Here is a 22,208-nt window from a genome sequence, read left to right on the forward strand (position 1 = left end):
GCACCAGCGGCTGGTGACCAGCGTTTTTAAGATGAAGTAAAACGGTAAATATCAGTGCATTGCACATGAGCTAAGTTCTAGTCTGTGAAATGTGCGTTGGGTTGAGATGTTAAGGGTTTCTTTTTGCGGCTTGCCATCAAAGAAATTTGAAAAATACTGCTGTTGAAGAGCTGGAACCAGCTACACAGGCCCCCCGGCTGTCCCTGCCCAGCTCCGATCTGCTCACTCCCTGACCAAAGACCTGCATCCAACACACTGCCCCGACCTCCTCCTCGGTCTCACGTCGAAGGTCTCTCACCCCCACCTGTCCAGCCCGACTTCCCCTTCCAGGAACTGTGCTTCAGCAGGCCAACGACCCGTCGTTCCTTGAGCCACGCCCTGGGCTCACACACACACAGACACACGACAAGGCAGAGAAGTAAGGGAGAGGTGTTCAAGGTGCTGTGAGAGCCCAGAGGAAGGAAGGCTGCAGGGGACGCTTGAGCTGAGTTTTCAAAGATGCTCAGATGACCAAGTCCTGGAGGCATGAGAGTGCAGGGAGAGATCTAGGCATGACAGACACTTCATGGCAAGAGCACAGAATGGGTGAAGGACCCTTTGCTGCAAACACTGCCCTTCCTCACTCTCTTTCATTCTGCCCATCTTTCAAAGCCCAGTTCATCGCCATCTCCCGAATCCCCAGGAACCTCATCTCACTCATGGAATTCATCAGCTCCAAGCTTACATTTATTACATGTAGCTACTAAATTATAACGCAGGAGCCGAGTCTGATGTACCTTTTTACACCCCACACAGCCTAGCCCAACGTATTAGAAACAGAAAGGTCTCAAGAGAAGTGTTTTGAGTGGACGCATGAAGTTTAGAGCTGTGACAACTGTAGCTCAGTGTGTGTGAGTGCCTGGCCCAGGGCCGCAGAGCATGCAGTCTTCACTAGGAGCTCTCCTGTTGTCTTGTTTTATCAGATACCAAAACCAGGCCCAGTTCTGTCTGGTTCACGTGGACTGAGGAGCAGGGTTAGCATTAAGGTTGTGGGCAGGGTTCTGGGAGTCTGTAGATGCGAAGCAGCAATGGCTCCTGAAATTAATTTGTAGGGAAAGACCTTCCTTTTCATGCATGCCCTTCTCTTAGGGCACAGGGCTGAGTCTGACTCTAGGACAGTCTTCCTTCTAGAAACAGGCCAGGGCCCACCTGCACTGGAGGGCCTTCTGTGTCTTGCAGACACCTCTCCAAGGGCCCCTGTGACTCAGAGGAGGCATCTAGCAACACCCTCTGCTTTCTACTTTTTCAGTTGCTGAAAACATCTTTACATCTCTCACCCCCTTCAAGACTTACAGTGACCATGAGCAGTCAAGACAAAGGGTCTGATCCCCACCTGTCAATTAGGACACAGGAACAGGGAGTTACAGGATTTTTCACTTCCTCATCTACAAAGCAAGATGACACGGTAAGAGGGCTTAGGGAACCTGAGGCAGGAACGTTCTGGGAAACCATGGCCCCTTCTTCCCACCTAACTTCACTTCTAGCTCAGGACAGCAGAGGCACGGCTGCTGCCCAAGCCAGCTGGGTCTCCAAGTAGATTTCTAAAGGCTAGTCCTGAGGGAGGGGGTACTCAGTGAAGGGAGCCCCGGGGCAGTGGAACCCAAGATTAGAGAAAGATATGCTTCCGGCTGGGCGCCAAGGTGCAGCCTTTAGCTCCAATGCTCTCTGCCCAAAGATGGCACTCAGAGAATCCACCTCACAAAACGTTCAAGCCTGCGGTCCCTCCCCTTCGATCCTGCTCTACCTACCTACTACCAGTCGCCAAATCAATCTGGGCTTTGGCTTCCTCATACATAAAATCAGCGAGATGCTTCTACGAAGCAACACAGCTGAGGAACTTCTCTGCAAAGTAGCAGTGCGAGAGCCCCTTCTGTTTGCTGATACCGCCCTCTGCAGCTCCTCCCCCAAGCTGCCTTGGGGGTGCAAAGGCTGGGACAGCACAGGAGGCCACCACAGTGGCAGGCTGTGCCTGGAGGCCAAGGAGGTTGAGGTTACCACAGTCTTCTGGCGGGGCACTTACCGCCACACCCAGGCCTGACCGGTGGCCCGCCGCTCTCTGACCCCTACACACCACGGGGTGTGTCTCTTGCCCAGCACCACACACGCCCCTCCGCCGGCCAGCCTGTCTCAGGCCCTGCGAGCTTCCCCGGCACAATAGAGCTCTTTATTCCTTGCCCCTACCATGCCCCAGACCTGCTCCCGGGCCTGCCTGTTTTCCTAGCCTCTGGCAGGTTCCCCCAACCCACCCACAGAGCTTGGCATCGGCCGGAGTCCCACCTCCTCTCCCCACGATCTCTCTGCAACTCTCTCCTCCCCAGAGCCCTTCCAAGGAGCTGCAGCTCAGCCCCAGGATCTCCTCAGCCCGGATCCAGATTACCAGGCTGGATTCATAAGCAGACCCAGATCTCAGTCCTCCGGAGCCCTGGACCCCTCAGATAAAAGAAAAATGTGATAAATTAATTCACAAGAAGGAACTGATAAGTTGTTACATATATTTTAAGAGAAGGCCAAAGGTAAGAAGCTTTGCCTGAAGGAGTGAATGATTCTTGAGTATACTGTTAGGTACCAAGGCACCGGTATAAGGGTATAAAAGGGCATATAAATGACATCTGGTCCTAGGACAGCCCAGAGCTTCAAGTAGATTTTTATCCCCAACACAAAAAATAAAACAAAGCCATCTCTGTCTTCCAGCTGGGTGAGTTTAGACAAGCCCTGAGAGCCACCCTCCAGCTGCCCCCTTGCTGGGGTGGATGATACGGTCAGTAGGGCTTGTGACCTTCAGTGCTTATGCCATCTGGGAGACAGATAATGGGAGGGGGGCGGCTGAGAACATACATTCTTAACAGGTTCCCAGGTGCTGCTGCTGCTGCTGGACTGGTGGCCCCACTGGCCTATACAACGCCCCCTCCCACACTCAGCCAGAAGCAGTCCTAGATGCAGGGTAAGAGAAGGCTGCTGACCTTGCAGGACAGAGGTTGATACTGAATCTCAAGCCAGAGAGGAAGGCTGCTGAAAGGTCTACATCACTACTCCAGACAAAATCTCCTGACAACCTGGAGAGTAGAAAGGCTCTGACCCTCAACCAGCAAACTTGGGAGTCTCACTAAATCTTGTGATCTTTTTCAAACCACACTTTTTGATTTCCTTCTTATGTGCCAGGTACTTTAAATACCTTATTTCTACTCCTCACTATAACCATGCAAAGAGATATTCCTGAAGCTTGCAGAGGGGGGATTTGAACCAGACCTAATTCTAAAGCCCAGGCTCTTAACCTCTAGGTGATTCTGCCTTAAGAAACTAAAACAGAACAGCTAGTTTGTGCACCATGTCTCTCTCCCACTTAACCCCACGTGGATTTTAATTACAGATGAAGAGGGCTTGAGTGATTGGAATGATGAGTAATGGAAAGAAGGAAAAGATTCTCGGACAGCAAAAGATTGCCAAAGGTGGGTCGAGTTAGTTGTAAACTTCGCCTTCTTAGGAGCAAGGAACTGGACCCAAAGCTTGCTTCTAGCTCTAGGATTCGAGGAGATAACTATGTTTAAGGAGAGTTATTTTCTAAATTAAGAAACACAAGAGCTCCTTGACTGCTCATCTTCTCAGCTGGAGGAAAACCTGTCCTTCCTGGACTAGAAAGCAGGCAAGAAACAAACCCTCTAAAAAGGACAGCAGATGTGTCCAGGTCAGCCACAGAGTGGGGTGCGTACGGCTCTGACTGGCGATTCTCTATTTACAGCTGCCCATGTCATGATGGACGATTCAGAGCCCAAGTCCTCCTCCTCGACCCCTGTATTCCATCCCTTCCTGGGGCCCAGTGCCTTTACCCCTGAATGGTGAGCTCATGGTCATGGCTGGGCCTTCCCCATTCTGTTCATTGCAGTATTCCCACCCACAAGCCTAGCTGTTGGCACATCGGGGGTATAAAAGATGTTGCATGAATCCACACATTCCCATCATGCCTGCAACGTCCACTGGGATTCTGCCAGCTGCCAGGATTCCTCTAGCTATACTCTAGGTGGTTAAGGGCCCCCGTTTGAAGCTGGAGAACTAGAGTAAAATCAAGAGGCTGGGAAATTCACTTCTTAAAACTTATTTTAATATTTTCCCCACCCCCCAAATTGGGAAAAGCCAAAACAGTCTGGCTGGATTTAATTACAAATTAGTACACATTTTTTTGTCATTGTTTAAAGTAAATCAACATTGTGGCAATGAGGGATTATCCTTGGAAAAAGTGAAACCCATATTAACAAAATATGTCATGGAAGAACTCCACTTAGTGATTTCACTGGTTACTTACAAGTCTAGAAAAGGTCAACATTCTGCATGTTCCCTGGGGCTTATCCATGCAGTGGAAAGAGGCCTTGGCCAGACTCAACCAAGCCCAATCAGCTCCAACCAAGCCCTAGACCCAATAAAAGCAAGAAGAGAGGGCATCCCTTCTTCAAAATGAGGGTAGAAAAAGTAGATCACCAAATAAAGTCCTACAGCTTCACTCATAAGAACTTGGGGGAAAGGAGGCAGGAAGTTAGAGGGAAGTCTTAAAGATGCAGCATTCCTTCATCCTTAAAAGAAAGTTAAAAATTAAACAAACACTTCAAGATCATTGAATGAGAGGGAAGAAAAGAGGAACAGAACTTAATTATCTTGAGTAAGTTTAAACATGGTCTCAACTTCATCCATCTCTTCATGTATACAGACACCATCCTTTCGGTGTTGTGCTCAACCTTTGAGACCCCATGGGTACTCTGCTTAGCAGCGTGAAAGTAATGGTTTAAAAAAAAGGTACGATACATACATGTGTAGAAATATATATATTGCAACAAAATCGCTTTGGAAAGCTAGGGGCAACAAGGACTCTGGAGCTGACTTCCTTCCCTTCAGAGTTCCACACGACAATACACCCACGAACCTCTCTCCAATTTGGAACACTCCATCTTCCCTTAAGATCTCCTGACACTGGAGAGAGTGGGGCAAGTCCACAAAACAAACAAAGGTCCTAGAAAATGTGTCACTACTGGCATTTTTCACATGTAAAAGAAATACTAGTCATGAGTCATTTGAGAGCTCTCTACCCTTCCTGACTGCCCTCCCCCCTGCCTAGGGAACTCGCATGCCTGAATGCTGCATCTTTAAATATTTCTGGCTGAGCCCTTTTGCCACATATGTCAGTAACATTCCAAGCTGGCTACCACATGTTCAGACTCTGGCCTCCTTCCCCCTCTACTGTCGAGTGCTCTGCTGTTTCAAGGGCACGGTGGGGCCATGCGGCTCCCATTTCAGCTCCATCTTCAGTTGATCATACATCTCAGAAACAACCAAATTTAAAAAAAATTAGTTCCAAGAGAATGTTCATATTTGAAATACCTATTTCCTTTGAGATTATTTAACTTCAATGAATCTATTAAAGCGAGTTAGACAAAGTGTGTGCGTGCACACGCACACACAGACACACACACCAGCACACACCCACAAAATTTAGGGGTTTGGAGGTTGTTTCCTGCCAAAAGATCTAACAGAGGAAAGCTTATGTGCTGATCAAGTTTTAATATCATGGCTAACAAGAAATGTACACCATTTAGCAAGCACACACGAGACTGTGGGTAGGACTCCTGATCCCTGGAGCATTTGGCTCCCCAGCCCATTTTTTGCCTACCTTTGGAACAGTTTCAATAGTTACTACATTCAGAGAATCCAAGAGGACTGCATGGACAGATGAACCTTTATTTAAAAAAATAGCACTTCAAATAAATTAAAAGGGGCAACCGTCAAGTGTTCAAATTGTGAAGAAATAGTTGAAAACCTAGAGAGACTCCAAGCTGCAGAGTTCTAACCTCATTCTTTGTCCAATGGCAAAAACCCACACATCTCAGTACTCCCACTCAATTTTTTCCCTACTGAGATGAGGGAAGCAATTGCAAACAGGAGACCAGACGGAGGAGAAAGCTGCATCTGACTGGAATGAACATTGCCACGTACTTGCTAATACGGGTTTCACTTTATGACCAAATGTATTCTTTCAAAAATAAAAAAGGGGGGAGGGAAGCTGCATGTTTTTAAAAACTGAAATTATTTAGGGATAAAACACTAACTCTAGTGCCTTTAACGGGCAATAGCAACTTTTTTCCTCCGAAGTCAAACACCATCCCCAGCCGAGCCTTTGTGCTACAAGCTTTTCAGGAGATGTTACCTAAACTTTATTAAAAGAAAAGAACAAGTTTAAATATAGACACTGGACTAGCCCAGTCTTGTATTTTCAAGTCCACATTCTTCATCTGAAGCACTGCATCAGGGACCCCCCCCCTGAGTCTGCATGTTTTCAAGTTCACAGTACATGGAACCAGTTTTTCTTTTTAATTTTTTCCTCACTCAGAGCAGCCACACGCAGTGGCCGTTGACGCCGGAACCTTGGGCGGGGCCTTTTCCTACGAGGCCTGGCCAGAGCTGCCCAAGGTTTCTCCTCAATGAGAATCGATGCTGTCATGCTCTATGGATGGGAAAAAAGCAAGAAAATAAAAGCACCTGGTACAGGTTTCATGAGATCCATTTGGATTCGCTATGTTCCAAACCCGCTGCTGAATGCCATTAGTCCACTTTGTGTGTGTTGAACAGTTTGTGGCTAGGAGTGGGTCTCAATTCGAAGAACTGTTATTGGACGCCCCAGAGGTTGATGCAATAGCAGCTCCAGCAGGGCTACTTGTGGAGACCGACTTTCGGATGTGAGGAAGCAAGTAGGGGTCACAGGCCAACTGCTGGACGTCGATGCGGTCCTCCTTTCGGTAGGCCAAGCATCGTCGAATAAACGCCTGAAAGGAAAGTTTCTTGAAGAAGCCTGAAGCAGATAATCCTGGCACCCCAAGAGGGGACCCAGGAGGTTCTGTAGCAGCTGCCAGGGCCCAGAGCAAACGTCTCCTAAAGAGAAGGGGCTTTAGGGCCTTGCCCGGAAACTACCAGGCAGACCCAGGAGAGACATGCCAGACGCAGCATCTCTCTGTGGCCGCTGGCTCCTTCCCCAGCGAAGATGGCTGAGCCATTCCCGAGGGGGCACGGGGCATGACCTCTAAAGATCTCTGTCCCCAAAGCACAAAGACCAACGCAAAACTCCCTCTCTCTGCCTTGGCTGATGTGCATGGGCACAGTCTAACTTCATAGTTCTGCATCTACAAACCACGGTCTCGTGTGAACTTCCTGAGGAAGTGGAAATTGTAGTGACAAACTATCACCACGTGCAGGGTGAGGAGACCAACACTGACCAACACTACAGTGTGTCACAGATGGGTAAATGCTTTCTCGGTGTATCTTATTTTTCCCTGAAAGATCATCAGGCAAATGCTCAGGCACTACTACATCTAAGTAGTAAAGGAAAACCTGAACAGGGCTTGTCTCCTCAAGAGTCCTGCAGACATAAAAACTTACTGATTCGGAATCCTAATTCACTACCAACATGGAGGTTTCCTTTGTGCTAGGTACGAAGAGCTATGTAGCCTCAGCTTCTACAATTGTAAACACAAAGGCCCTTACATAGATTATCTGTCTTCTCCCATTTCTTAACCAGCCAGTTCTATTTAATCACAGCCTTACAATATAATTATTTTAAATTGAACCAATTTTTAAAAATCTAAAATATTATCATCCAAGGTCCATCCTTTACATTCGGGTGGTAATGATGCCTGGATGTAGGTCCACTGATCGTAGCAGATGTACCACTCTGGTGCAGGATGCTGACAGGGGCAAGGCTGTGCATCCGCGGAGGGGGTGGCTGCGTCAGCAGGGAGTATATGGCAATGCTTTATTTTCCACTCAGTTTTGCTGTGAATCTAAAACTGCTCTGAAAAGTAAAGTCTATTTTAATATATCTAAAACATAAAATGAACTACTGATTTTCTATTTTTTTCATGTTTAATTAATAAAATTCCTGGTTTTTCAAAAGCAAAGACACCTACACATAGTTGCTTTATTAAAGCATTTGGAAAATAACAAATTCACAGAAATGAACATAAGGATCCTTTGGCCTTTAAAAATTAAGCTTTCTTAGTGAGATACCTGGAGCTGGAAGGTTTTCTTGGGATGGGCACCAATCAAATAAACTCCTTTTGCCTTGAACTTTCCCTCTACACAGCTGCCAGGGCAGGCTTTTGAAACAGCAATCAGATCACAAAGTTGCCCTGATTAAAACCTTCAACTGCCTTCCATTAGTTTACAATCTATCCTGCTGCCTCTCCTACTACTCTCCCCTCTGCTCGGCCTGCTCTGTGGACCTGCTAAGCTCACACTCACATATGAGTGTTATTCACTTCTCTCTGCTCAGAATATTCTTCTCCCAAATCTATACATGGCTCCCGCCTTCACATCAGTCAAGACGGTTCAAAAAAGTCACTTCATCACTGAGGCCTTCCCCGACCATGCCATCAAAAAAGGGGGTTCCCCCCTCTCTACTCCCTTACTCCGATTTGTTTTCTTCAAAACATTTATCACCACCTGAAATGTATTCATTTCTAGTTACCGTTCGTCTCACCTAGTGAAGTGTAAACTCCGTAAGTATAGGGACCTGGTCTGTGTAGTTCACTGCCGCACAGTCCCAGCTCCCTCCACTACCTAGAACAGTGTCTAGTACTTAACAGGCACCCAATAAATGTTTGCTGTGGGAAGAGAGGGGGAGAAGAAGGTAGGGGTTGGACAAATTACCCAGAGAAATAATAGAGAAAGCAAAGCAGACATTTCTGCTGGCCGATGGGTCGAAACTTACCTTTGCTTCAGGTGTTACTACTGGCTTTGGCGGGAACTGCACTTCAGTAGCTTTGAGGATAGTATTTTCTTGTAGAATGTCTTGCTGGGACTGGTTATGGCCAAAAGGCTATCATATAAAAACAAAACAAACAAAGGTAGGCCTCTGGTTAAAATTAGAGAGAACACAGACTTCCCAGGTGGCACAGTGGTTAGGAATCCGCCTGCCAATGCAAGGGACACGGGTTTGAGCCCTGGTCCGGGAAGATCCCACAGGCTGCGGAGCAACTAAGCCTGTGCGCCACAACTACTGAGGCTGCGCTCTAGAGCCCACAAGCCACAACTACTGAGCCCACATGCCACAACTACTGAAGCCTGCACGCCTAGAGCCTGTGCTCCGCAACAAGAGAAGCCACCGCAATGAGAAGCTCACACACCACAACCAAGAGTAGCCCCTGCTCGCCACAACTAGAGAAAAGCCCGCATGCAGCAACGAAGACCCGACACAGCTATAAATTAATTAATTAATTAATTAATTAATTAATTGAGAGAGAGAGAGAGAGAACACAATTCAAAACCAAAGAGAAAGGAAAGGAGAAGACACATCTCAACAAGAACTGCTAGAAGGAACTTTGGAGATGATCTCCTCTAATTCTCTCATTTTATAGATAATGGATGGAAAGGCTCAGAGCTTAAGTAACTTGCTCAAATTCCAACATCTAGGTTAAGGCAGAGCTGGGACCAGAAGCAGCATCTGCAATATCACAACACCTCTGCTAAGCTTTGCTTACAGCAAAGATAAAGAAGATTCAGAGCAGGACCCAGCAACCTCTTTTGCCCTGAGTGATACCTGTGGGCTTTAGCAATATATATGTGTGCCACTGACAGACCCGAGACACAGATGAAGAAATGGAAAGGAAGTGAAAGAGGAGACGGGTACCGACAAAGTGGGAAAAAAACAGAGTCGGGGCTACTCAGTGAGTGGCTTCATCTGTGCCACAAATTACTATCTTCTAATAAACTCCTAAAAAAAATAAGTTCACACCTAGTGTCATCTCTACAGTGTTTCTACTGAGATCACGATTCTTTCTAGATAACCTCTACCACCATTATCAGCAGCACTTCCACAATATCAGAGTATAAATAATAATTAACCCCTATTAGTTCTGAATAGTTTCCCCATGTTAGATAGGTACAATAAAGAAACAAAGCCCAAGGAGAAGTTAAAGAGGAAGCTGAGATCTGAATTAAGAGTTTGGTCTGGAGATTGTAATCAAAATATTAGGAGTCTAAGGAAGTTGCAGAACTCCCAAATGGCTTAAACCCACAGCCCAATGGGAAACGCTACAACACACAAACACACTGGTAGCAGAAATAAGAATATAAATATACAACTGGATCCCAATATATACATTTATACAAGATATTATGCTCACAAGGAAAACACAAATGTAACAATTCATTAGATGTAGTTTACCATCTACATTTTTACTTACGCAAATAATATATCACCTTTACCAGAAGTAACAGACAATGAGTACTTTCTGACGTCACCTCCCGGTACAGAAATACAAAGCATGCTTTTATTAATAAAAGCTCTAACTAATGGGGTGGTTGGCAATAAGAAGCCTTGCAGATTTTTCAAGTTTCAATTCTTGGGACCCTTAAGAATGGCTCTTGGGAAGACTGTATACTTTAGTAAACTATTTCATATATTTCCCTGTACATATTATCAGAATCAAAACATAGACTGGATCTGAGAACAGCAAAAAATGCATGTCTTCAACAGCCCCGCAGAATTCATTAGGTGCCCTGGGACTGAAAATTTCTGCTTATGCATAAAGCTTTTATAATCAAAGTCTGTATTTTCTTCAAACCACAACTTTCAGGATTCCATTCTGTATAACCCAATGATTAACGACAAGAGAATAATCCACACAATGCCACTGTGTACATGCACCACCTAAGACAGAAGCCACCACATCCAACCGTCTTCATTACCTTCCTTCCATAAAGACACTGGTAGAAGATCACACCCACTGACCAGACGTCAACTTTATTTGAGATCTTTGGTGGTTCTTTCCCAACCACAAAACACTCTGGTGGTAAATACCTGGGACAAAAGGGAAATAAAAATTCTTAGGAAAAAGACTGTATAAATCTAAGACATTTACAAAAAGGCAAAATAAAGACCCTGTTAGAAATAAAAATATCTGAATCTTAACAGTTGAAAAGCCAGCTTAGACCCAGCTGGATAAAGTAGATGAAAAGACACTCTAACTTAAGGAGGCAGCAATGTCCTATTATAAAGCCTTAAAATACATGTTTCTTATTTACGGAGAGAGGTGAATATTCTCCCTAGTTCCTACTTTACCCACCCCAGCCTCCTTTCCCAGTGCTGTGCCTAATATAAGGTGTCATTCAACAAGTTTTTAAAAGGAGGGGGAGCACAAAAGAAGTGCACTCCCTTTTATGACAGCTGCAGCAACAAACATTAAAATGCAACTAGAAGTGGTGTGATTTCCTTTCAGGCTGGCAGAAGAAGATGTCTCCAAAATAAATTACTATTTTAAAAGTCCAAATGAATTCAGGACCCAGTACAAATCTCTGAGGGGAGTGGCTATTCTGTCTTCTTAAGGTAGCCTCTTTTGGAAATCTAGACTAAAAATAACTACAATTATAGTCAATGGTGACATTAAAGTTCATATTATGAAAGGATATTTTACATTCCCTACTTTAAGGGTGATCAGGGGCTTATGGAAGACTAACAAATAGTTTACAAAAAGCCAAACAAACTACTAGTTATTAGCCCAACTCAATCCTCATCTGAATTCCTTCCTTCCCCACCCACCCCTGGCCTCTAAAAAGACTAGCTGGACAGCCAACCACACCAAATTGTATGGTGTGGAAGGTAAGTGCCTCTTAGCATTTAGGAAACCAAATAAATATGTTTCTCCTCACTGCCTGGAGTCTTCGCCATAGCCCAGCTGGAAGGCAGAATTCTGAAGATAACAGACTGATTTCTGCAGATTTCATGCTGGCAAAATCAATTCTGTGAAAAACTATTATAAACCCCGCTGTGCTTCTGGTATAGAAATCTAAATGTATAGCTGGAAGGGAATCACAAGAGTTGAGAGGCAGAAAATGTTCAGATGATGGGCTTTTTTTTCTTTCTTTTTTTTTTTTAAAGAAGTTTAGTTTCACGTTGTTCCTTTTTATTTTTAACAGTCATTTTTAAATGATTAAGACCACTGACCTAGATTATTATTTCACAACGAAAGCTTTTAGCCAAAACACACATTGAAAAGTGAAAATATAGACAGAGAACTCACAAAGGGGGGTGGGGGAGAGAGAAAGGCGAAGAAATAAAAATATAGACAAAAGAATCCATAAAAAGAACAGCTCTTCCAAATGCCACTAAAACCTCCCTGAACCATTAAGTTTTCATGGTTCTTGATTCTTTAATATACATAACTTAAATATGATCTTGGATAAATAACAAATAGAACCTTGATTCTAAAATGATTTTTTTAATGTACTTATAACTTTTTGGTGGAAGTAGTGGGGAAGAAGTAAGTTCTTGTTTGTGGTGAGGAAGAACAGAGGTTGTTGGACTTATCCAAATGCAGAGCAATAATTTGGCCAAATAGACACTGTCCCTTAATAGTACAAGTCTGGCATATCACTTTCTAGGACTCAGTTTCCCCATCTATAAATGAAGAAATACACTAGTTCTTCACCCAAATAATAAGCATTCTAAGTCCCTATCAAGGACTCTGGGAGGGAGAGTAGAAGACAGTTCTAAGATACTACACTAAATTGTGTTTAAAAGACAAACATGGTTGCATATGCCATCATGATAAAATCCTCATAGAGAAAAATGATTCTCAAGGCCTAGTCTAGGGATTACTTATTTAAAAGTAGTATTCCATGTAGAAGAATTCTGGAACAACCAAATGCCGCAAACAATCACTTAAAATCTGTTATGTCCTCCCATTCTATCTGTATGTGTCTGGGACATAATACGAGGATGAAACATTGAGGATGGTGATTAAAGTCTCCAATATGGAGACTTTTTAAAACTTCATAGAAACCCATAAAATTAATTTTCTCAGTAGCTCCCTCTCTACTTTACTCTTTATCATGAAAAAAAAATCTTCAAATATGATCTAAAGTAGAAAGAATCGTAAAATGAACCCCAAGTAAACATCATCCAGCTTCAATAATTGTCAACATGCGGCAAATCTTTGTTCATATACACCCCTCTCCACCTCCCCCAGATTACTTTGAAGCAAATCCCAAACATTATATATTTTTATTTAAATTCCAACCACTGAATTTTATAGCTTAGCAAATAGAGCAATAGGCAGCAATGAGATAATTAATTTAAACATGAAAAATCTTTACCTTTAAAAAAGAACAGCTATCAAATGAAAAGCTAAAATCCAAGTTCCGGTGAATTTATATAACAGAGGTATAGACCTTCTTCCAGAATTTCCAACAACAGATATTTTTGTATCATTTACTGACAGGAACCCACAACAACCACCAAGTGAATAAACACTGTAAATGTAGCTTCTATTTTAAACCTAGAATCTCAAAGTTTTAATTTAGGGACTGATTTTCACTATAGGTACCATCTCCACAAACAATACGGAGCAAGGGAAAGTTGAAATTGTGTGTACATGGTGTTTCTAGCAGGATATGATTGAGTCTTTCTTTAATATGATGGGAGTGGTAAGACCAGGACTGACGTCCCCCTCTTCTCTGTCTGTTTCAGATCAACAGCCTCATTCCGAGAGTCACTAATCTGCTAAGGGCCAGGGCCCTTCAGTCTCAAACATAAGTGATTTGGCCAACTGACCCTGGGGTTTAACAGTATATATTCCCCCTCCCTTAGTGCTACTGGAGGCTTTTCCATGTTCAGAATTACACATCCAATGTATGGCTTTGTGTCACCACCACAGAAGTGAAAAGAAAGCTCTGGTAACATGCCTTTACAATCACAAAGTCAAATGCCTGAGCTGCAGGTATCTTTTACGGTTCTCACTGTCAAAAGTAATACTAGGCAGAGTAGGATAGGGCATAGAACAGGCAGGCAGAGCTAGCTGGGGTGGGGTGGCTGAGGGTAGATGAGTGACAACAGATGGGAAGATATGTGGCTCAAAACCTTTTAGAACATGGCTGCCAGAAATGGATAAATTTCTTGGTAAACCATGCTCGTGTTTTCCTGTTTAGATTTCAAGGGATGCTATGGTTATTTTACATCCTAATCTTCACAACTCCTTAGTTCTTGAGAGTCCACCATCCTCAGGCAACTCTACAAACAAATCCCTCATCCCATTAACTCATGAAGAGAGAGACCTGCATTTGAAATTCTGGAAAGAATTTAAGGCCATTCTGTACATACACATGAGCAACCTCATTCTCTATCTACTCAGTAGGGGCAAACCTATGGAGGAAACAAACAACTCAAACACCTGGCCACACATAATCTCTTTCTCAATGGTTTTTCAAGAACAGAAAGACAAATTAAGACAAATTCATGTAAATACAAAGAGTCAAACTGTTGAAAAGACAGCAAATATTTGGAAAGTCTACTATGGTATACAGCATTTTTGCCTAAGCAGACAGGATGTAGTTTAATTAATAATTACCAACACTTCAGTATAGCACAGCCACATCTCTATCAGCCAACTTGACATATCTCCCAGGTACCTACCAGTAAGTACCAGCACCTTGTGATGTTAGCTCCATGCCATCCACTGAATTGTAGCTATCGTCATCCATGATCTTGGAAAGACCAAAATCTGTGATTTTTATCTCTCCACATGCTGTACCATTTACTAAAAGAATATTACCTAAAAAGATAAAAATCTTCATGAATAAAAAAGACTTACTAATTAAAATAAACCAAGGTAATAACAGGCAAGAAGAGGACAACTGAACTGAAACTCTTACATATAACAACAAACATTTAAATCTCTGGAATAAAACGATCTGGACTCTAGATGCTAGGGGAGAGTTGTAAGTGTCTGGCGGCAAATTTCTCTTTTCCAAGAATCACCTGCTTAATGTGCCAAAACCACCACTATGAGCAGTGGAAAAAAATAATTAACTAGCCAAAGTAAAGTATCACTTCTATGGTTGGTCAAAAATAGTGGGAAAGTTACATCCGAACTTTCAGTAAGGATCTCTTAACCACCCTGTTTAGGACAGTAGTTTCAGGGGGGGGGAAAAAAATCAAAGAAAACATACAAGGGAATCTAAGCTAGTACCACAGTGCCACCTACAGCTCCTGGGGCAGGAAAATGTAATGGATTCAGTGACAGAAAACCCAATCACACAACAGCCATCTTTTAAAAAAATCACTTCATTGTGATGAATTTTTTAGTCATTTGAATTATACTAGAACATTAAAGAATAGTGAATAGTGAGATTTAACATGTAGCTATCAGAAGAGGAAAGCAAAGTTAACAACTGTGCCCACCAGGAGGTAAATGGGAATCTTCCCAACACCTAAGCTCAGCTGGTTAGAGCTGTCTACAGACAACATAGGCAGACTTCTAAGCAACAGCTCAGAATGACAACAACAGACAGAAGTAAGAAGTCTAACTGCTCTCTACTCGACTGGTGACTATCAATGTTAGATAGTAACCATGAGAAAAGATGGAAAATTCCACTCGGAATTTAATGAAATGGGAGGCATATGTGTAAACTAATTTGTTAATGTGGGGGCACTTATCAGAGAGACTTGGAGTAGAGGAACTGCTATGCAGTGTGAGTAATGGGAAAAAACATAACCGAGCTTGCCAGAGCAGTTCTTTCTTAATCGGACTGACATCATGAACTGCCCTGGCTCTAAGACAAGGGCATTGTTTCTCCAGAGCATTTAATACGACCCACCCTCCTAAACCCAGTGCTGTGTGGCCGGGACTCTCTTATTCCCACTACCCAGGCAATTTAAAGTCAGATGTTATTAGGCCTTCTTGGTCCCCAGCCAAGTCCCCTAACTTTATAAAATTAAAAGTCACTTATAAGACCAAAGAAATACTACCAATACTGTCTCCTAAAAATTAGACATACCTGGTTTGAGGTCATAGTGTATGATGGGAGGTTTTATTTCATTTAAGTACTTTAAAGCATTCACAATCTGCATGATAATGGATCGGGCCTCTTTCTCCGACATTAATTTGTGCTGTTTCAGGTAGAAATCCAGATCATTTCCCTCACAGTATTCCAATACTGTACAAAACCTAAACACAAATAAACCAACATTTGACCGTGGGAAAAGAGCAAGCAGATTAAGTCTAAACCAGCCCCACTGAAAACGTCAGGTTATTAGCTTCTCACTTCTTTCTTCTTCGCTCCTTAAAATATTCTTCTATTCTTTATTCAGTATTAGCTAACTGAGTGGTTTACTGGAAGAAAACTGCTTACTCTTTCGGTGAACAGCATCTGCACCCTTCCTGTTGGAACCTGCTGTGCTAAAGTTCACCCAGGGCATACCTCTTATTGAATCAAGACTATAACAATACTGACAGGAACCGTAATGTATTTAAGCTAGATACCTCTTTTACTATCTACACAATGCTCCATTTCTAAACAAGTACCTTATGATCAAATACACAATTGTCACTGCAAACATTTTATATGACCTCAAGTGCTGACAGTGAGGAAGAATCTAGGGTTTGCCTAGGTCGCAAGGGCTGGTTGCATACTACCTCTCCTGCCAGATTGGCATATACTATGATTTCTCTTTGCTAAACACACAAGGTATAAAAGAGCTTTTTAAAGTATTGATGGTTCTAACAAATGTATTATTACACAGTATGAGTTTTTTTCTTTCACTTGTATCAGTATATCATACAGACCCCAATTTTTTTTTTAACATCTTTACTGGAGTATAATTGCTTTACAATGGTGTGTTAGTTTCTGCTTTATAACAAAGTGGATCAGCTATACATATACATATATCCCCATATCTCCTCCCTCTTGCATCTCCCTCCCACCCTCCCTATCCCACGCCTCTAGGTGGTCACAAAGCACTGAGCTGATCTCCCTGTGCTATGCGGCTGCTTCCCAATAGCTATCTATTTTACATTTGATAGTGTATATATGTCCATGCCACTCTCTCACTTCGTCCCAGCTTACTCTTCCCCCTCCCCGTGTCCTCAAGTCCATTCTCTACCTCTGCATCTTTATTCCTGCCCTGCCCCTAGGTTCTTCAGAACCATTTTTTTTTTTTTAGATTCCATATATATATGTTAGCATACGGTATTTATTTTTCTCTTTCTGACTTACTTCACTCTGTATGACAGTCTCTAGGTCCATCCACCTCACTACAAATAACTCACTTTTGTTTCTTTTTATGGCTGAGTAATATTCCATCACATATATATCATACAGACCCAAATTTAAAACTACATACCATTCGTGCCATTAAGGGTCATGTGTCTATCTTCCAAGGCAGTTATAAGCTAAAGAAAGGCTTCCTGAGAGATGAATACCTTTTAAAGTATTCTAAGCTGTGACAATCTGGGTAAATCACTCAGGGTCTATCTGGGAAATAAAAACCAGTAAAACAGAGGGGCTTTAATTCAGGGAACTAATCCCAGAAATGATGGAAGAGCTGAGAAGACAAAGTGGCCAGTGAGCACCCCAGAAATCATCTAGAGCAGGAAGGCATTAGCACCCTAAGGCCAGAGGGCCAAAGGGAGGAGGTGGTGCAACCAGAACCAGAGTCACCAAGGGAAACTGCAACCACAGCTGGGCGGAGGGGTCTCCACCCACCCCCACCTATCTCCCCATTGGCTGAACCCCACTGAATAACAACTGACAAAGGAGCCTGGTAAATACAACCTGCAAGGGCCAACTCACCTCAGATTAAACAGGCGCAGGACTAGCACTATGGGGCTCTGGGCAATTTGAGGCCCTCACAAAGCACAGCAACAAAATGTGGACACACACAGCCCTGAGGGATCCCCAGACTGAACAACAGCTTATGCTTCTTATGAAACATAGCATGTCCTAGCATGCTAGCACCCTATTTGAGAAAATATGCCTAAAATTTATAGATTCTCTGATCTGATATGCTGAAATCTGAGGCATAGACTCTCATGCTTAGTGAATTTATTCTGGACCCAATGCAAGCTGAAAATAAAATCTCACTTTTAATACCCAAACAACTCTCAGAAGACTTTCTAAAACAATGATCTGACTTACTTTTGATAAAAATTCACCATACACACAACAGGAAGAACAAAGTAAACAACTTAACAATAGCACAGAATCAACTCAATTTCTCAGATTAGTTAAAAGTGTGTATACAATTAAAAACAGCAGATAATCCGAGTCATTATATTTATTTTTGAAACGATTTTTGTACTTACATTTGGGGGGGTGGTGTGTGTCCTTCCTAGTATTCAAGGAACTTACTGAAAGCAAAACAGTAAGCCACCCTGTGGAAACCTGCTCTCTAACTAGAGTGGGGTTTTCTGAACCCCACTCCATGCTACACGCATGACTGTGCTGGGTGCACCCGACTGGAAAGGGGAAATCCCTGAGTGGATGTTTCCAAAGGGAATTATGGTCTCCCTTTGGGGCCACTTCTAAATGTGGGCCGGCTCTCTGTGCAGCAACCTCTGAGACAGTTGCTGTCTGGAACAGGCTGAACAGTCTGAGAGGCGGAGGGAAACACTTGTGGGCCAGACCTAGGTATGTTCTCCTGATTTATTTCAGACTCCAACAGAGAAAATGTTTCCAAATGCTGAAATATTTCTAAACTCCTGGATAAACCGAGAGGTCTAGAGCTTACCTATACCAAGTAATGAAATACAATGCCTACGATTATTAAAGATCTCAGACAAGTCATTTAACTTCCCTGGTCCTCAAATCTCCACCTACAAAATGAGATTGCTGGACTGAAATCCCTATAAGCCTCTGAACCAACTTATATTTTAGGATGCAGCATTGGGCTACGCCACATTCATTCTCATTCTGTGATAAAGTCACATTGCTGGCACTTCTTTAAAAGGCCCATCAGTGCTCATCAGAGTCTCCAGGATGGGGCAGAGACTCTCTTGACTGGTGCTTCTCGGTGGTATGCTGGCACCAATTTGTGCCAGTTTCTGAGAGCTGATAAATTTTCAGGACTTTTGTGAGCTGGCTTTTAAGCCACTGGTAGGATGAATGGATAAACAAAAAGTAGTGTATCCATACAATGGAATATATTCAGTCATAAAAAGGAATGAAGTACTGATACATGACACAAGAAGAACCTTGAAAAAACACCATGCTAAGTGAAAGAAGCCAGTCACAAAAGTTCACATACTATATGATCCATTCATATGAAAGTCCAGAATAGCAAATCTATAGGCACAAAAAGTAGATTAGCGGTTGCTTACAGCAGGGAGTGGGGGTGGAAGAATAGGGGGACCATAGCATAAGGTTCAGGGTTTCTTTTTGAGGTGGTGAAAATGTTCTAAAATTGACTATGGTGATGGCTGCAACGTACGTATCTGTGAATATACTAAAAACCACTGAACTGTATACTTTTAAATGGGTGAACTGTATGTATGTAAACATATATCGATAAAGCTGTTCTTTTTTTTTTTAAATTGGACATGTTCAGAGTATTTATACCACAGAAATTGGCAAACAGTACAAATCAGCCCTATGCCTCTCCCCACCAAGCTGGTTGTTAAACATTTACCAGCACACAACAGCACACATCTTGTGGCCAAGAGACGTCTTGCTGGCCCAAATCTGAATTCAAATATGATCATTTGCCCATAAGTATATGTGGTCCCCTCAGAGAGCATTTCCTGGACCCAGATTTAAACTCTATTCCATGAGTAGTCAACACACTGCAAGAAAATAATATTATCTGCTAAGCTAAAATGGCATAGCACTTACGAGTCAGTGTCCAGTGAAAAGTAATCATACAGTTTAACTATTCTGGGATGATCCAGTTCTTTGTGAATCCGGTACTCCCTACATGCATGCCTGTAAACAAAACGGAAAATTAACATTTTGTATTTTGGCCTGTCTCTTAGAACTCTTCCAGGATACTCCTAATTTATTCTTTCACTTCTCCATTGTTCCCGAACATTCATTCCATTCAGGTCGATCTAGTCCCCTGATCTTTCTTCATCCTATTTTCTCTACCAGTATCTACCAAGCTGTTGAGAAAATAGTAGGTGCTAACCTTTTATCCCTTTCGAGTTCATTCTACGGTAATCTCATCTCTTTTATATTTATACCCAAATATCAGAACTTTAAAAATTATAAAGACAGCATTTTTTTCTTTCCTCTAAAGCTGATATTTTCTATCTATAAATGTTATATATCCTGGGGTTACATCAAGGGGATCAATTTTAGCATGTAAATTCACTGGGTAAAAGGATTACCTGTTAGATAAGGCAATTAGCAATGCTTTGTGTATTTGTTTGTTTTTAAATCCTACTCCTTACAAAAAAAAATTTTAAAGACTATCAGCTTTACTTTAAGAAAATGCTAATTTGATAAAAACTTTGAAATTATGGAAACCCTAGTTTTCTTATAACAAGAATATATATATATATATATATATATATATATATGTATGTATGTATTAACATCTTTCTTCTTTAGTACTTTTCCAATTTAAAATTATTTAGTAAGACTAGGAACAAAAATGTACGATATAATCTGGCAAATTCATATACTGAATTTTAAAAGAATAACATTTAGTTCTTACTTACAAAGAGAGTATTAGTTTGGGGCATTTTGTTATAAGACAAGAGTCAGAAAAGGGAAACTTTCCATAGTATGATAAAAAAAAAAAAGTGTGTTATTTTCTGAAATGTACTCTAGCATGTCAAAAATACACAGAAAGTACTCAACCAAAGAAAAGCTGAGGAACAACTAGGGGAAGAGGGAAGGGAAGGATAGGAATCTAAAAGTAATTAAATATTCTTCCCCAATGGAAATTTGTTTGATTAGGCTTATTTTTCAAGTGGCCATTTTTGGCAGTTTTTGCTTCTTCTGATGCTTAATTTCATCAGCATCTTTATGTCTTTCTGAAAAGAAAAAACTTTCCAGCACTGAGGCAGAGCAGTGTTAGGACGCAGGAGGCACTGGAATCAAGAAGCCTGGCTTTGAGTCTGAGCTCCATGATGCCCCCTCTCTGGCCTTGTGGGCCTGCACCACCATGGCAGCGGACTAGAAGTTTTAAAGGGATCTCCCTAGATTTGGACGCCTCCAAAGAGAAGCTAAGCAAATGTAGCTTTGACCCAACCCCCCATCCCACCAAAGCAGCTCCACACTGTCCTTTTTCATATATCAAGATTCCACGGGTGGTGCAGTGATTAAGAATCTGCCTGCCAATGCAGGGGACACAGGTTCAAGCCCTGGTCCAGGAGGATCCCACATGCTGTGGAACAACTAAGCCCATGCGCCCACAACTACTGAGCCTGCGCTCTAGAGCCTGTGTGCTGCAACTACCGAAGCCTGGGTGCCTAGAGCCCATGCTCTCTAACAAGAGAAGCCACCGCAGTGAGAAGCCCGTGCACCACAACGAAGAGCAGCCCCTGCTTGCTGCAACTAGTGAAAGCCCACACACAGCAACGAAGACCCAACGCAGCCTAAATAAATAAATAAATAAACAAATAAATAAATAAATATAAATATAAATATATATATATATTCCACGGGACAGTCCAGTGCTTAAGACTCCATGCTTCCAATGCAGGGGGCACAGGTGTGATCCCTGGTTGGGAAACTAAGATCTCACATGCCACACAGTGCAGCCAAAAAAAAAAAAAAAGATTCCATGTAATATTTCATTTGGTAAAATAAGGGTGATGCTGTTTCTAAAAAAAAAAACAAAGTTAGAAACCTATGGTCTAAACAGATTACCGTTAAGTCATTTCTTACTCTCACACACTATAAATCTATAGTCCTCTGCCCTTTTAACTTCTTGATTTTGTGCATTTCAGAGTAGAGACCAATTTCTCCATTGGCAAAAATTATGAATCAAAGAAAATGGCAAAGTCCTCGCCAACTAAGAAAACTTTCTGTGTGTCACTGAAAGCACTCCCTCAACGTCACGTCAGGCTCTAAGGCCATTCCTTACGGTTCAGCAGGCAAGGCAGAGGCTCTGCCATGTCCTTTATATGTTCAACTTTCAACTAAGCATCCAAGGGATTAATGTACTATAAATACAGAAACTTAAATAGGAGGCTGGAAGAAACTTATCCACTAAAGTGTTAGTCTTTTACTCTAAGTGGATCTATATTTAGACTTTCAATAATTTTATCCTAGAAAATTAGAAAAGAGTATCATACAAGAGTATACTAACTACTTTGGACTTCCCTGGTGGTGCAGTGGTTGAGAATCCACCTGCCAACGCAGAGGACACCGGTTCGAGCCCTGGTCCGGGAAGATCCCACATGCCACGGAGCAAC

The 22,208-nt window shown here is 42.5% G+C and overlaps 1 protein-coding gene across 9 annotated transcripts in view; it reads right to left on the reverse strand.

Moving 5' to 3' along the window:
* Positions 1 to 4,118: 4,118 nt before the first annotated feature.
* The window catches only part of TLK2 (tousled like kinase 2), a 104,972-nt gene continuing 86,882 nt past the window's right edge, over positions 4,119 to 22,208 (reverse strand). For all 9 annotated transcript variants that reach the window (XM_082373823.1, XM_082373822.1, XM_082373821.1 and 6 more), the window contains 6 exons: positions 19,678 to 19,767; positions 15,847 to 16,016; positions 14,483 to 14,621; positions 10,762 to 10,873; positions 8,783 to 8,890; positions 4,119 to 6,842 (listed from right to left, as the gene is read on the reverse strand). In XM_082373823.1, coding sequence (XP_082229949.1) covers positions 6,669 to 6,842; positions 8,783 to 8,890; positions 10,762 to 10,873; positions 14,483 to 14,621; positions 15,847 to 16,016; positions 19,678 to 19,767 — 793 coding nt within the window. In that variant the 3' untranslated portion in view covers positions 4,119 to 6,668. The remainder of the gene's footprint in view (positions 6,843 to 8,782; positions 8,891 to 10,761; positions 10,874 to 14,482; positions 14,622 to 15,846; positions 16,017 to 19,677; positions 19,768 to 22,208) is intronic.

The sequence above is a fragment of the Balaenoptera borealis genome, assembly GCF_965194805.1.
Source record: "Balaenoptera borealis genome assembly, chromosome: 20".
NCBI lineage: Eukaryota > Metazoa > Chordata > Mammalia > Artiodactyla > Balaenopteridae > Balaenoptera > Balaenoptera borealis.